This window comes from Prionailurus viverrinus, chromosome B2 (assembly GCF_022837055.1).
Source record: "Prionailurus viverrinus isolate Anna chromosome B2, UM_Priviv_1.0, whole genome shotgun sequence".
Classification (NCBI taxonomy): domain Eukaryota; kingdom Metazoa; phylum Chordata; class Mammalia; order Carnivora; family Felidae; genus Prionailurus; species Prionailurus viverrinus.
In genome coordinates, this window is record NC_062565.1 from 28,873,759 (window position 1) to 28,889,417 (window position 15,659).

Below are 15,659 nucleotides of genomic sequence, written 5' to 3' on the forward strand. Positions count from 1 at the left end.
GATTCTGTGTCTCCCTCTCTCTCTGCCCCTTCCCCACTCATGCTGTCTCTCTCTGTCAAAAATAAATAAACATTAAAAAAAAAAAAAAGGTTGTGCAACCCGTGTATGAACACATCCAGTTCAGAGACTGTGCTACCCTCCATTTCTGTCATCTGTCACCTGGAACATCCCCATACAGATTATAATAAGGCCCAATGGTCTCCACCTCCTGGTCCACATGACCTTGTGGAATCTCCTCCCAATTTGTGTGGGCAAGACCTGGAATCATCTTCTAACCAATAAGATGTGGCAGTGGTGATGCTGGATCTGAAAATTGGATCATGACTTCCAGCTTGCCGGCTGACTCTCTACTGTCTTCTCAACTTGCAAACTTTGCTGAGGCAAGCAGCTATGTTGGAAAGACAGAAACTGAGGTCAGCATCCCACCTACATCCAGCAAGACACTGAGGCCCCCAGCCCACCAGCCCATGAGGAATAACTCCGTTCTCCCCCTAAGGTATCTCTTCCCTTTCTTGAAGACAGACATCCTTTCTCTTTACAACATGAACGTCAAGTTCTTTCCTCTCACTCCATTGAGGAGGCCCCAGGAGGGAGCAGGAGGCAGGGTGGGAGGAAGTGCCATGAGCAGGGGTGAGGCTAGACTTTGCCTCACCTCTCACCTTGGAGAGCAGGTATTACCAGAGAGTCACTTAGAAACAGAGAAGTTAAGGGCAGCAGGGATTGGAAGGACATGAGTGATCATGCCAGTGTCTCTCAGAGGGCTGTACTTTCAAACAGGGCTGTACTTCGATCTGTGAATAAAACAGTGATGGAGAAACTCTGCCCTCCCATGGCTGGTCTTCCCCCCTCAGCATTGTGGACAGCACACCTCACAGCTCAGATGCAGACACCACTGATTGCCTATAGCCTAGATGTAACCCTCCATTCCTGCCACCTCCAGCAAACACACTCCATCAGCTAATGTAGAACCAACTCTCCTGTCACTTCAAACCCCATGGACTTATCAGTAGGTACAGTGAAAAACACATACTCCCGATAAGACTCAGTGCTAGAGGAGAAGCTAGCAGAACCACAGAATGAGGCTGTTAAGGTGACCCTTAATGAGTCGGGTGAGCAGTGTGCAGAAGCCAAAAACAAAAAAAAAAAAAAACAAAAACAGCACTTGGGCTCAGCAGCCTGACCATTTTGTAGAATCATGGCTCAGCCAACTGAGTCACTCAACCTCTGAGTGCCCTCGCTTTCCTTGCCTATAAAATGGGGTTGATAACTTTCCCCATCTTGTAGGGCTATTAGGAGGTTTTAAAGTATTCAGTTCATGACATCCCTTGAAACAGTGTGTGACACTTTTATTAAGTACAACCCAGGAAGTAAGAGTCCCACCAATTTAGCTGCTGTTTTCTTCTTCCTACTATGACAAGTACCAGTTCTCCCCATCACTCATCACCCTGAGCCCCTCTCATGTGCTGCAGATGGAAAGCTGTTCTGCCACTTCTAACCCATAGGGTGGGGGTAAGGCAACCATGAAATGGCCAGGGTGGACACAAGAATGTAAAGAATTCTCAGAGTGTGGGGGATAAGCTTAGGACTCCCCCGGGCCTACACCAATGGGTTAACAAAGCACAAAGAAACACAAAGTCATAAAATGCTCACACCCAAGTTTGGGTAACCAGATTGGCACTCCAAGAATAGGGAGGCACAAAGGTGCCAAGAATAGGGAGGTGCAAAGGCACCCCAAAATAGGGAGGGGGTGCTGAACCTCCCAAAATAGAGGCAAGGCCTGAAATAGAATCAGCACAAAGGTGCCCAATACATAGGAATAACAAGATTAGTTATTCAGGGTGAAAGCACCCCAAGTTTAGTACTACAGCAGAAAGCTGCTTTCATAGGAAAATAGGGCCAGGGCAGGTAAATTGGTGAACTGGACTTTGGACCACAGAGCTGCAGGCAAAGCAGCCCAGAGCAGAGATGGTTAACAAAAGAATAGGAGTCTTGTCAACCCTGAGGTTATTCCCCCTGTCTGTCTCATCCCCTAGGCTGGCAAAGATAAATAGGAACGGGACCTCCTGTCTACTCTTAACAACCATCTACCCATCTGCCCGGCGCCTGGAATTTGTTTTATATTGACCCAAACCCCAAACACTGTATATCTTCAAAATCCCCTTTCCCTCCCTCACATCCACAAGTTAATGTTCCTAGTTTATTTTGTCTCTTTGTGCATGCCCATCACGTTTGCAAGCCTTCTGATCTGAATAAATATGGGGCAAGGACCCTTATTCGGGGCTCTTGTCTTTTTCCTGGACATTAGCCATCTCTCTTTTTAATTCTGTGTCTGCTCTTAAAGAGAACTTTAGACTTAGAGTCTACAAAATCAGAGCAATGCTCAAACACACACAGGTACACATATACATACAAACACACGTACATGCTTGTATATGCTCACACACATCTATACAAACCTCCACACACAAATACCCATACACATTTCAATGGGATTGTGAACCCACCCAAACAGACACACACACACACACACACACACACACACACACACACACACATAACACCCTCCCTTCACATTTGCCAATTCAATTAGGGCCAGGTTCACTCCCACTTCATCTTTTTAAAATATTTAGGATCTTGAGTGAGAAGGACATGGGAATTTTCATCCCACCAGAAAGAGACCTACTTCCCAGGAACTCAGGTACTTTCTGGATCTCATCCATGTCTGCTCTGGAACCCTCCTAAATGAAGGAGCAGGAGATATGAAGTTAGATCGAGATCCTGGAATGCAGAGGCAACCACATGCATTACCCACCTGGTTTTGGGGCTTTGGGGGTCCAGCAGTCTCCAGCCTCCCACCTTCTTCTATCTGCCCTCCCACCAGCCATGAGCCCCCCCACCTCCCCCACACACACACCAGGTTTTGCTGCACAGAAGGATGTCTCCATATTTCCTTCAGAATTAATAGGAACAGGAGTTTCCAATGTATCCTGGGGTTAGAGAGTTCTAGATTGGAATGAAGAAACCTAGACCTCTTCCCCAAAGAGTTCTTGTTGTTCTAGAGCACGCCTCTAGCAACTATACTTCCAACAATCTAAACTGCTGTTCAAACAATCCCAACGACGAGAGCACCAAGGAGAACCCAGTCAGCAGATGCTGCTTAATGAGCATGGTGGGCTGGGAAAATGGATCTGAGGAGGAAAGGAAAAGTGAGGGGTGTCTCTGTGCCCTGCCTCTGCTGAAAGCCTCTAGAAGGGCTCCTGTTACCCTGATATGTGGCTCCACTCCTAATCTCCTTCCTTACCCTATCTCATGGTGATGGGCTCAGGCAGCCCCTCATGCTGCACATGGCATGTGTATCTCTGCTCATCTCAAGAAAGCAACACAATGGCCACCACTTCTGGATGGTTCCATCCCCTTCGGCTTGGTCTCCACAAGCTCTCTGTCTTGGGTCTGGTGCTCCCCGGCACACTTCCAGGTCAGGGTGATATTTGCAGGGCAGAAGCCCAGGGCACAGAGCACCTCAGGGGGATGTTGCAGTTTGGGGGAGGGGGTGGATCACATGTATTCTGGGAGGGTAGAGAAGACAAAACAGGGAGGGCTAAGGCAAGGGCTTCTTAAAAAGCATGTACTCCAAAGACCAAGATGCCATAACTCCTCATGGTTTGGCTTCCTACCAGGGTCAGACAGGGAGTGTTCCCTATCTGGGGGGTAGAAGGAGCCAACACTGGTGAGACCAGGGCCCACAACAAGGGGGTGGGAACCCATTCTGACATTTTCCCCCAAAGTAAGAGCCTTTTTCAAAGACTCTCTACCCTCTAATGAAGCCTATAACTAAATATTTCTAGATAAATATTTATAGGTACTAATCCACAAACCCAGAGCCCTGTGGTCTCCTGAGAGTACTTTCACCCAGGGTGGGCCTAAGAAGAGTGTGTGACACGGCACTGCCCAGGGGACTCAGGGTGGGGTGGCTGTCCTCAGCGCATGGGCCCCATTCTTCCCAGACTGTATATCTTATGTTCCTGTATTTGATTACTTCTCAGGCACCCCCCCCCCCCCGCACTGGTCTGGAAACATTCTAAAATGTTTGTTCATTCTGCGTCAACGATATTAGATGCAAATCATGTTCAAAAGCTGTATGAAAGTTTAAAGTGCTAAGCACATTCTGTCAGTGCTCAAAATTCAACGAAAATCATTAGCAATACTAAAAAAAGGCTTGGGGGCACCTGGGTGGCTCAGTCGGTTAAGCATCCGACTTTGGCTCAGGTTATGATCTCATGGCTTGTGGGTTCAAACCCCACGTCAGGCTCTGTGCTGACAGCTCAGAGCCTGGAGTCTGCTTCAGATTCTGTGTCTCCTTCTGCCTCTGTCCTTCCCCCACTCACACTCTGTGTCTCTCTCCCTCTCAAAAAATAAACATTATAAATAAACAAACAAACAAGTAAATAAATAAATACATGTTTGAAGAATGCTATAAATTAGCTTCACACAGTAAAGTCTTTGAAATAGTAAAATTCCTATAATAATATTTACAGTGTTGATAAAAGGAACAAACATTCAAAAAGAACAATCAGATGTTAGTATTATCTGGGTGCCTGGGTGACTCAATCAGGCGTCCAGCTCTTGATTTTGGTATAGGTCATGATCTCACAGTCCTGAAATCAACCAAGTCCCACATCAGGCTCTGCGTTGGGCATGGAGCCTACTGAAGATTCTCCCTCTCCGGGGAGCCTGAGTGGCTCACTTGGTTGAGCATCCAACTCTTGATTTCAGCTCAGGTTATGATCTCACAGTTCATGGGATAGAGCCGCACATCAGGCTCCATGCGATCAGCATGGAGCCTGCTTGGGATCCTCTCTCTCCCTCTCATTTGGTCCCTAACCCCACTCAAAAAGGAATAAACTTAAAAAAATTCTTTCTCCCTCATCTTCTGCCCCTCCCCAAACTGTGTCCACACGCATGCATTCTCTCTCAAGAAAAAAAGATAGTTATTATCTACTGTGCAATTAAGCAAAGCATTTTACATGGAAACAAAGGCTTTAACACGATTGTAAGTAGTGTATATCACTGCAGTCTCTATTAATGGTTCTGACAGTTGCAAACCATATATCTACCATAGTAAGAGAAATATTTGGAAAACTTAGATATCTAAGCAATAAATCATTATCAATGAGAGGAGTTAAGATGGCAGAATAGGGAGACCATAAGTTTGCCTCATCTCTCAAACACAGCTAGATAAATACCAAATGATTCTGAACACCCAAGAAGTCGATAAGGATTAAGATAGCAAAAGTGCACAATTAGAGGTGAAAAAACTGCCACATCATGGAAGATAGGAGCTACAGAAATTTTATTTAGGGGAGAGAAAAGCTGCAGGTACTGGGATAAAGGGAGCCCTGATCATGAAGACAGGAGAGACAGAGACAGAGAGAGAGAAAGTGCGAGCATGTAATTGCATAAGAAAAACTCTTCCCCAAAACCACTAAATGGGGAAATGAGACGGGCAGACAGCCACAAGTTTTTATAAACAGCTGAATGCCGTCTGAAGTTTTGGAGATCCATGCCATCACCAAGATCATGCCTGGCAGGCTTGGTGGTGCTCCCATACTCCCATGGGGAAGGAGAGGGGAGACCTGGGAGGAGACAGCGTGTTCTGAAGGTCCCCTGGGTTGCACGGGGAAGCAGTTCCCCTGTGTGGAGTGCATTTGGGAGAGGCATTTCCAGAGGCAAAAGACCTAGCAGGCATCAATGAGCTGCCCCATTCATTAACATAGGAACAGGAATGCTGGCTGAGGGCAACAAGCCTTGGTGCTGACTTTCTGCTGTGCTTTACCATAAATTCTGAGCTGCTGCATGGTAACATAACCGATTTCTGGGAGAAGCCAGTGCCAGCCATAGCTCAGCAAGGCACTCCCCTACAGAATTAGTGTGGGTCCATGCTGCACAGATTTCTAAAATATGGAGTGAAACCCTGCTGTGAATCTGAGCTAAAAGACAGGAGTGGGGTGAAACACAGGAGTGGTGTGCAGTCTTGCAGGCAGACAGCTCTGACCAATGCAGGGTGAAGGCAGGGATTTGGCAGAAGCTGGGGAAATAAGAGAGGTGACTGTTTGCTCTTCTGTGAGGGCTTTCTGAAGAGTGGTGGGCACCAGCTTTCTGCTTCTGGGTCATGAGAACAGGGCAAGGACATTTTCACCCAGCCCAACAGCACTGACCTACTTCAATGAGCAAAAGACCACCACCAAGTGGACACTGAGGCCACCTGCACCCTACAGGGGCCATCTCCACTACAGCAAGACTGTCTGAGAATCAGCACAGCAGGCCCACAACCAGACGACCAGCACAAACCAATCCCACACACCAAACAGATCATAGAGTGCTGCAAAGCTTCAGCTCTAGGGGAAATAGATCTAGCTTCTCTTCTTTTTTTGTTTTGTTTGTTTTGTCCCTTGGGAATCAGAAAAGGCAATTTTTAAATATTTTAAAATTGTGGGTTTTTTTAGACTTGGCTTTTTTTTAACAAGCAGACTAAAACACACCTAGAATCTAGGTTCCTTTTTTTTTTTTTTTTACCTTGACAATATGACAAGATGGAGGAATTCACCCCAATGTCAACGAAGTGGGTACAGAGGGAACATACCTCAATATAATAAATGCCATATGTGACAAACCCACATCTAACATACTGAATGGTGAAAAACTGAGAGCTTTTCACCTAAGATCAGGAACAAGGCACCTTTATTCAACAACTACTGGAAGACCTAGCCACAGCATTTAGACAAGAAAAAGAAATAAGAGGTATACAAATTGGTAAGGAAGAAGTAAAACTGTCACTATTTGCAGATGACATGATACCATATATAGAAAAACCTAACTATCAGAGTACATGAGTTCAGTAAAGTTGTAGGATATAAAATCAACATACAGAAAATGTTACATTTCCACACAATAATAATGAAGTAGCACAGGGCAGAGTAGAATGGGGACCCTGAGCTTGTCTCATCTCTGAAACACAGCTAGATCAACATCAAACCATTTTGAACATCTAGGAAATTGACCTGAGGACTAATGCAACAATCTGCATAATTTGAGCAAGAGAACTTGGCAGGCACATGGTGTGGAGAGGTGAACTAGGAAAAAAGCTGTGGTGCTCCAGAAGGTAGAGAGCTGTTTTCAGAGAGAGGACAGAGAAAGAGAAAAGAGTACAGAGTGCAGTACATCAGGATCGCACAATAAAAATACTGCCCCTGAAAGTAGCTGGAGAGAAAGAGAGTGAAAACATTAACAGGGGACTGGACAAGAAACCTGTTCCTCAAAATCATTGATGGGGAGAAAGGAGAGAGTTTCAACACCTCCAGTTTCTATAAACAGTGGAGCACAGAGTCTGAAGTTTCAGAGCTCAGTGCCTGGCGGTACTCCAGCAAGGAAGCAGAGTGAAATCCCTGGGAGCAACCAGTGAGGTCTGAGAATTCCCTGTGCCATACAGGGAGAAGAGGTTCCCCTGGTTGAGTGCATTTGGTAAAAGCAATACGGCCTCCCAGCAGGCAAAAGTCCAAACAGACCTCGGAGGGCTGCCACATTACCGGATATTGGAACAAAGATGCCAGCTAAGTGCAGCAAAACCTGTTGTGTGCCATCTGTGGGTTGTGATTTACTATGAACTGTCAGCCTCTGTTGCTGCAGGATCATGAGAACATTTTCGGGGACGAGTTGGTACCTGGCCATTGCTCAGTCAGACCTTCCCCCAGAGAATCAGTGTAGGTCCCAGCCAATTGGGTGGGGGGGGGGGGTTCATCTCTGAAGTGCGTAGTTTTGAAACACAGGCCCATTCGAGATAAAACTCAGGAGGGAGGCACCGCCTGGCAGGCAGACAGCTTAGGCAATTACAGGGTAAAGACAAGGAGCAGATGGAAACCTGAGACAAAGAAGGGGTGCTTGATTGTGCATCTGTGAAAGCTTGAAATTCCTGAACTGGTGACTAGAGAGCAGGGCAAAGACATTTTCACCTCTAGCACACCCATACTAATTGACCCCAGGGAGCTAAGCAGCACCAAGTGGAAAACAGAACTGTTAAACCAAACCCCACCCATCTGTGCCATCCAGGCACATTCCTTAGGAGACCAATACAAATACAGACTTTTGTGTACTACAAAATTTCAGTTCTAGGGAAACTGGAGCTAGCTTCATTTGGGTTTCATTTTGTTTGCTTGTTCATTGGTTAGATTTCATTGCTTCTGTTTTTATGTTAATTTTTTCTTTCTCTTCTTTTTCGTTCTTGGTTACAGAGAAGCAAATTTTTATATTTATTTTATTTTGTCCTATTTTATTATTTAAAAATTTTTTAATTTGATTTGGCTTTGTTTTAATATTTTAATTTCAACTCTTTACTTTATTAATTTTTTTCTTCCTCCAAAATGAAAAGGAGGAATTCACCCTACAAGAAAGAACATGGAGAAAGGACAGCCAGGGATTTAATCAATACAAATAGAAGTATGATGTCTAAACTAAAATTTAGAACCATGATTAAATAATACTAGCTGGGAGGCACCTGAGTGACTCGGTGGTTCGCATCTGACTTCAACTCAGGTCATGATCTCATCACAGTAGGTGGGTTCAAAACCCGCATCAGGCTCTGTGCTGACAGTGCGAAGGCGAGTCTGCTTCAAGTTCTGTGTCTCCCTCTCACAACCCGTCCCCCACTCAGGCTCTGTCTCTCTCTCAGAAATTTAAAAAAAAAAAAAAAATTAAAAGGCAGGGGGTGGGGTGAAGATGGCAGAACAGCATGTAAGGTTTTTTTTGCATCTCTCAATCCTGAAATGCAGCCGTATCAACACTAAACCATCTTGCACCCCTAGAAAACTGTTTTGAGGATTAGCACAACAATCTGCACAACCTAAACCACAGAACTTGGCAGAAACATGGTGTGGAGAGGTGAACTGGGGGGAGAGAGAAGCCGGGGACGACAAGGAGCTTTTTTGCTTGTGGAGAGAGAACATAGACAGGGGGAATACGGGAAAGCATCCCCCTGCCTCCCCCTGCAAAGCAGCTGGAGAGAAAAGAAAGAGCACACAAGGGACTGGACAAAAAAGGGAGAAAGGAGAAAGGACAGGGTTTAAATTCCATTAAGACTCTACAAACAGGGGCAGTGCAGAGTCTGAAACTCTGCAGCTCAATACCTAGCAGTGCTCTGGTGGAAAGGGCAAATCCCCAGGAGCAGACAGAAAGGTCCAAGGGATCCTCAGGCCACACGGGGAGAGGCAGTTCCCCTGCTGGGAGGATATTTGGTAGAGGCTGTGGAGGTCCCAGCCAAAGGTCCCAGCAGACCCTGGAGAACAACGATATTCACTGGTGCTGGAACAAGGACATTAAGGGAGAAGCCTGGTGCCAGATGTGTGTGGGATTTACCATAATTCCTGAAATGCTGCTGCTACACGATCATGTGAACTTTTTCTGGGGCGGGGCACCCAACTGTGGTCTCTGAGCATCAGCAGCAGCATGGTCCTGTGAATGTTCCTGGGGGCAGGTGGGCACCTGGCCATTACTCAGTGAGACCCTCCCCCTTTGATCCATTCTGAGCCACAAAGTGAGGGGTTGGGAAACACAGCTGCATCTAGGATAAAACTCAGGAGGGAGGTGCTACCTGGCAGCGGGATGGCTTGGTCACGGATAGTGTAAAAGTGGGGAGTGGACAGAAACCAGAGACAAAGAGGGGTGCTAGACTGTCAGTCGGGAGAGCACAGATTTCTGATAGGAGAGACTGGGTAGCTGGGTGACACCATTTTCACCCCTCCTGCACATGCGCATACATGCCTACACCCTCTACAACAATCCACCCCAGTAAGCTAAGCAGCACCATCTAGAGGAGAATGGAGCCATTACACTCAACCCTGCCCAACTGGGCCAACCTCACTCTTCAGAAACACCGCAAGTCTCTCCGCCTGCTTAGTTTAAGGACTATAAAGTACTTCATAGTTTGACTTCTAGGGGAAACTGATGTAATTTCAATCATATTTCAGTCTGTTTGCTGGTCCATCTATTCAATTTTTTTTTCTTTTTCTTATTCTTGAATACAGAAGGAGAAAAAATTTACTTTCATTTTCCATTTTTATTAAAAAGATTTTTAATTTTTTACTATTTTATTACTTTTTTGTGAATTTCTTAAATACGATTTTACTTCCATAATTTCATTTTATTCTATGTGGGTGTATTCATTTTTTCAAATTTTCAAATGTTTCTTTCTTTTTTTTCTTATTTTCCCTTTTTTCTCTAGCCTATCAAGCTACTTTCAACAACCAGACCAAAAGACACCTAAGATCTAGCAGCCTTTGATTTTTTGTGTTGTTTTAAATTTTTTAATTTTTAAAAAAAATTTTTTTTAACATCCATTTTTTGAGACAGAGAGAGACAGAGCGTGAACAGGGGAAGGTCAGAGAAAGAGGGAGACACAGAATCTGAAACAGGCTCCAGGCTCTGAGCTGTGAGCACAGAGCCCGACACGGGGCTCGAACCCACGGACCGGGAGATCATGACCTGAGCCGAAGTCGGACGCTTAACCGACTGAGCCACCCAGGCGCCCCTAAATTTTTTAATTTTAACATTTTACCTTATTAATTCCTTTTCTTCCTTCAAAATGACAAAGCAAAGGAATTAAGCCCAAAAGAAAGAACAGGAAGAAATGACAGCCAGGGACTTAACACAGATACAAGCAAGATGCCTAAACCAGAATTTAGAAACACAATAATATGAATAGTAGCTGGGGTAAAGAATAGATTAGAATCCCTTTCTGTGGAGATAAAAAAAAAGTAAAAGCTATTCAGGATAAAATAAAAAATGCTATAACTGAGCTGCAATCTCGAACTAATGCCATGGTGGCAAGGATGGATGAAGCAGAACAGAGAATCAGTGATACAGAGGACAAACTTATGGAGAACATTGAAGCACAAAAAAAAGGGAAACTAAGGCAAAAGAGCATGATTTAAGAATTAGAGAAATCAGTGACTCATTAAAAAGGAACAACATCAGAATCATAGGGGTCCCAGAAGAGGAAGAGAGAAAAAAAGGGGTAGAAGGTTTATGTGAGCAAATCACAGTGGAAAACTTTCCTAATCTGGGGAAAGACACAGACATTAAAACCCAGGAAGCACAGAGGACTCCCCTAAGATTCAACAAAAACTGACCACCAACAAGGCATATCATAGTCAAATTCACAAAATACTCAGGCAAGGAAAGAATCATGAAAGCAGCAAGGGAAAAAAAAAGTCCTTAACCTACAAGGGAAGACACATCAGGTTTGCAGCAGACCTATCCACAACAAACTTGGCAGGCCAGAAAGGAGTGGCAGGATATATTCAATGTGCTGAATCAGAAAAATATGCAGCCAAGAATTCTTTATCCAGCAAGGCTGTCATTCAAAACAGAAGGAGAGATTAAAAGTTTCCCAGACAAACAAAAATTAAAGAAGTTCATGACCACTAAACCAGCCCTACAAGAAATTTTAAGGGGGACTCTCTGAAGGGAGAAAAGACGAAAAAAAAAAAAACACAAAAAACAAAAGACCAAAAGCAACAAAGACTAGAAAAGACCAGAGAACACCATCAGAAACTCCAATTCTACAGGCAACATAATGTCAATAAATTCATATATTTCAGTACTCACTCTAAACGTCAATGGACTAAATGATCCAATCAAAAGAGATAAGGTAACAGAATGGATAAGAAAACAAATTCCATCTATATATTGTTTACAAGAGACCCACTTTAGACCTAAAGGCACCTTCAGATTGAAAGTAAGGGGATGGAGAACCATCTATCATGCTAACGGCCGCCAAAAGAAAGCTGGAATAGCCATACTTATATCAACAATCTAGGTTTTAAAATAAAGACTGTAATAAGAGATGAAGGGCATTATATCATAATTAAGAGGTCTAGCACCAAGAAGATATAACAAGGGTAAACATTTATGCTCCAAACGTGGAAGAACCCAAATATATGTATGGTTTTATATGGTTACTTCAACGAACAAATCAAAGCACACCTGGTTGAAGGTCCAAACAATCCACCACTACAGGCAGTGGGATAGAGCAGCCAAATATGCAACAACCATGCATGCAACATGCTCCAAAAATACTTCCTGAAGTGGCCCCTTATTAACATAGTAGCACTCGCAGGTGTAGGACACATAGCAAGCTAGAAAAACACACAAAGGAAAGAAACCTAGCCAAAAAGATGAAACAGAAGAATTCCCCCCCAAAAGAATATTCAGGAAGAAACCACAGCCAGAGATTTGCACAAAACAGATATAAACAAATTATCTGAACAAGAATTTAGAATTATAGTCATAGACTAAAAGCTGGGCTCAAAAAGAGCGTAGGAGACAGCAGAGAATCTACTGCTATAGAGATCAAAGACCTAAGAAATAGTCACAATGAATTATGGAATGCTATAAATGAGATGCAAAATAAACTAGATACAGTGACAATGAGGATGGAAGAGGCAGAGGACAGAATAGGTGAAATCGAAGATAAAATTATGGAAAATGATGATGCTGAAAAAAGAGGGAAAGGAAATTACTAGACCATGAGGGGACAATTAGAGAGCTAAGTGATTCAGTGAAACAAAACAATATCCTATCACGGGAGTTCCAGAAGAAGAGAGAAAGAAAGGGGCAGAAGGTTTATTTGAACAAATTATAGATGAGAACTTCCTAATCTGGGGGGTGGGGGAGGCAGGAAACAGGCATACAAGCCCAAGAGGCACAGAGAACGAACTCCCTTCAAAATCAACAAAAACAGGTCAACACCACGACATATAGTAAAACTGGAAAAATACAAAGATAAAGGGAGAATTCTGAAAGCAGCTAGGAACAAACGGGCCTTAACCTACAAGGGTAGACACATAAGGGGAGTAGCAGACCTGTCCACTGAAAATTGGCAGGCCAGAAGGGAGTGGCAGGAAATCTTCAGTGTGCTGAATAGGAAAAATATGCAGCCAAGAATCCTCTATCCAGCAAGGCTGACATTCAGAATAGGAGAGATAAAGGCTTTTCCAGATAAACAAAAACTAAAGGAGTTTATGACCACTAAACCAGCCCTGCAGAAGATCCTAAGGGGACTCTAAGTGGAAAGCCACAAAGACTACAAAGGACAAGAGACATCACCATGAACACAAAACCTACAGATAACACAATGACACTGAATCCATATCTTTCAATAAACACTGAATGTAAACAGACTAAATGCTGCAATCAAAAGACACAGGATATAAGAATGGATAAAAAAACAAGATCCATCTATATGCTGCCTACAAGAGACTCATTTTAGACCTGAGGAAACCTGCAGATTGAAAGTAAGGGGATGGAGAACCATCATCATGCTACTGGATGTCAAAAGAAAGCCAGAGTAGCCATACTTGTAGCAGACAAACTGGATTCTAAAACAGACACTAACAAGAGATAAAGGGCATTATGTCATAATTAAGGGGTCTATCCATCAAGAACAGCTAACAGTTGTAAATGTTTATGCCCCCAACATGAGAGCAGCTAAATATGCAAGTCAATTATTCACAAACATAAGCAAACTTATTGATAATAATACTGCAATTGTAGGTGACTTTAATGTTCTGCTTACAACAATAAACAGATCATCTAGGCAAAAAATCAATAAGGAAACAACAGCTCTGACTGACGCATTGCACCAGGTGGACTTAACAGATATATTCAGAACTTTTAATCTTAAAGCAGCAGCATACACATTCTTCTCAAGTGCACATGGAGCATTCTCCAAAATAGACCACATACTGGGTCACAAAACAGCCCTCAACAAATATAAAAGGACTGAGATTATACCATGCATATTTTCAGATCACAACACTATAAAGCTTGAAATCAACCACAAGAAAAAAACTGGAAAGCCCCCAAATACATGGAGGTGAAAGAACATCCTACTAAAGAATAAATGGGCCAACCAGGAAATTAAAGAAGAAATTTTAAAATATATGGAAACAAATGAACATGAAAACATGACAGCCCAAACCCTCTGGGATGCAGCAAAGGCAGTCCTAAGAGGAAAATACACTGCACTTCAGGCCTAACTCAAGAAGCAAGAAAGGCCCCAAATACACAACTTGACCTTAGATCTAAAAGAGCTAGAAAAGGAGCAGTAAATAAAGCCCAAAGCCAGCAGAAGAAAGGAAATAATAAAGATTAGAGCAGAAATAAACAATATAGAATCCAAAAAACCAGTAGAACAGATCAATGAATCTAAGAGCTGGTGTTTAAAAAAATAAGCAAAATTAATAAAACCCTAGTCAAACTTCTCAAAAGGAAAAGAGAGAGGACCCAAATAGATAAAATCACAAATGACAGAGGAAAGAGTACAACCAACAGAAACACAAACAATTATTAGAGATTAGTATGAAAAATTACATGCCAACAAACTGGACAATCTGGAAGAAATGAGCAAATTCCTAGACACCCCCACACCACCAAAACTCAAACAGAAAGAAATAGAAAATCTGAACAGACCCAAACCAGTGAAGAAATTGAATTGGTTATCAAAAATCTCCCAACAAATAAGAGTCCTGGGTCAGATGGCTTCCCAGGGGAATTCTGGAGACATTTAAAGCAGAGTTAATTCCTACTCTGCTCAAACTGTTCCAAAAAATAGAAATGGACTCATTCTATGAAGCCAGCATTACTTTGATTCCCAAACCAGACCAAGACTCCACTAAAAAGGAGAATTACAGGCCAATATCCCTGACGAACCTGGAGGCAAAAATTCTCAACAAGATACTAGCAGATCGAATTCAACAGTACATTAAAAGAATTATTCACCATGATCATGTGAGATTCATTCCTGGGCTGCAGAGCTGGTTCAATATTGGCAAATCAATCAACATGATACATCACATTAATAGAAAAAAGGATAAGAACCATATGATCCTGTCAACAGATGCAGAAAAAGCATTTGACAAAATACAGCATCATTTATTAATAAAAAGCCTCAAGAAAATTGGGATAGAAGAAACATAACAACATCATAAAAGCCATACATAAAAGTTTCACAGCTAATATCATCCTTAATGGGGTAAAACTGAGAGCTTTCCCCCTGAGATCAGGAACACAACAGGGATGTTCACTCTCACCATTGTTTTTTATCATAGTGTTGTAAGTCCTAGCCGCAGCAGTCAGATATCAAAAAGAAATAAAAGGCATCCGAATTGGCAAAGAAGTCAAACTTTCACTCTTCGCAGATGACGCAATACTCTACGTGGAAAACCCAAAAGACTCCACCAAAACACTGCTAGAGCTGATACACGAATTCAGCAAAGTCGCACAATATAAAATCAATGTATAGAAATCAACTGCATTTCTATACACCAATAATGAAACAATAGAAAGAGATATCAGGGAATTGATCCCATTTACTATTGCACCAAAATCGTAAAATACCAAGATCTGTTCGCTGAAAACTATAGAAAGCTTAGTAAAGAAACAAAGACACGAAGAAATGAAAAAATATTCCATGATCATGGATCAGAAGAACAAATATTGTCAAAATGTCTCTACTACCCAAAGCAAACTACACATTCGATACAATCTCAATCAAAATAGCACCACATTCTTCACAGAGCTAGAACAAACAATCCTAAAATTTGTATGGA

At 42.9% G+C, this 15,659-nt stretch overlaps 1 protein-coding gene across 1 annotated transcript in view; it reads right to left on the bottom strand.

Moving 5' to 3' along the window:
• Positions 1 to 15,659, bottom strand: part of LOC125166410 (uncharacterized) — a 27,139-nt gene continuing 11,480 nt past the window's right edge. Inside the window, exons 3-4 of the mRNA XM_047860344.1 lie at positions 2,684 to 2,738; positions 1 to 52 (exon numbers count right to left, since the gene is read on the bottom strand). Coding sequence (XP_047716300.1) covers positions 38 to 52; positions 2,684 to 2,738 — 70 coding nt within the window. The 3' untranslated portion in view covers positions 1 to 37. The remainder of the gene's footprint in view (positions 53 to 2,683; positions 2,739 to 15,659) is intronic.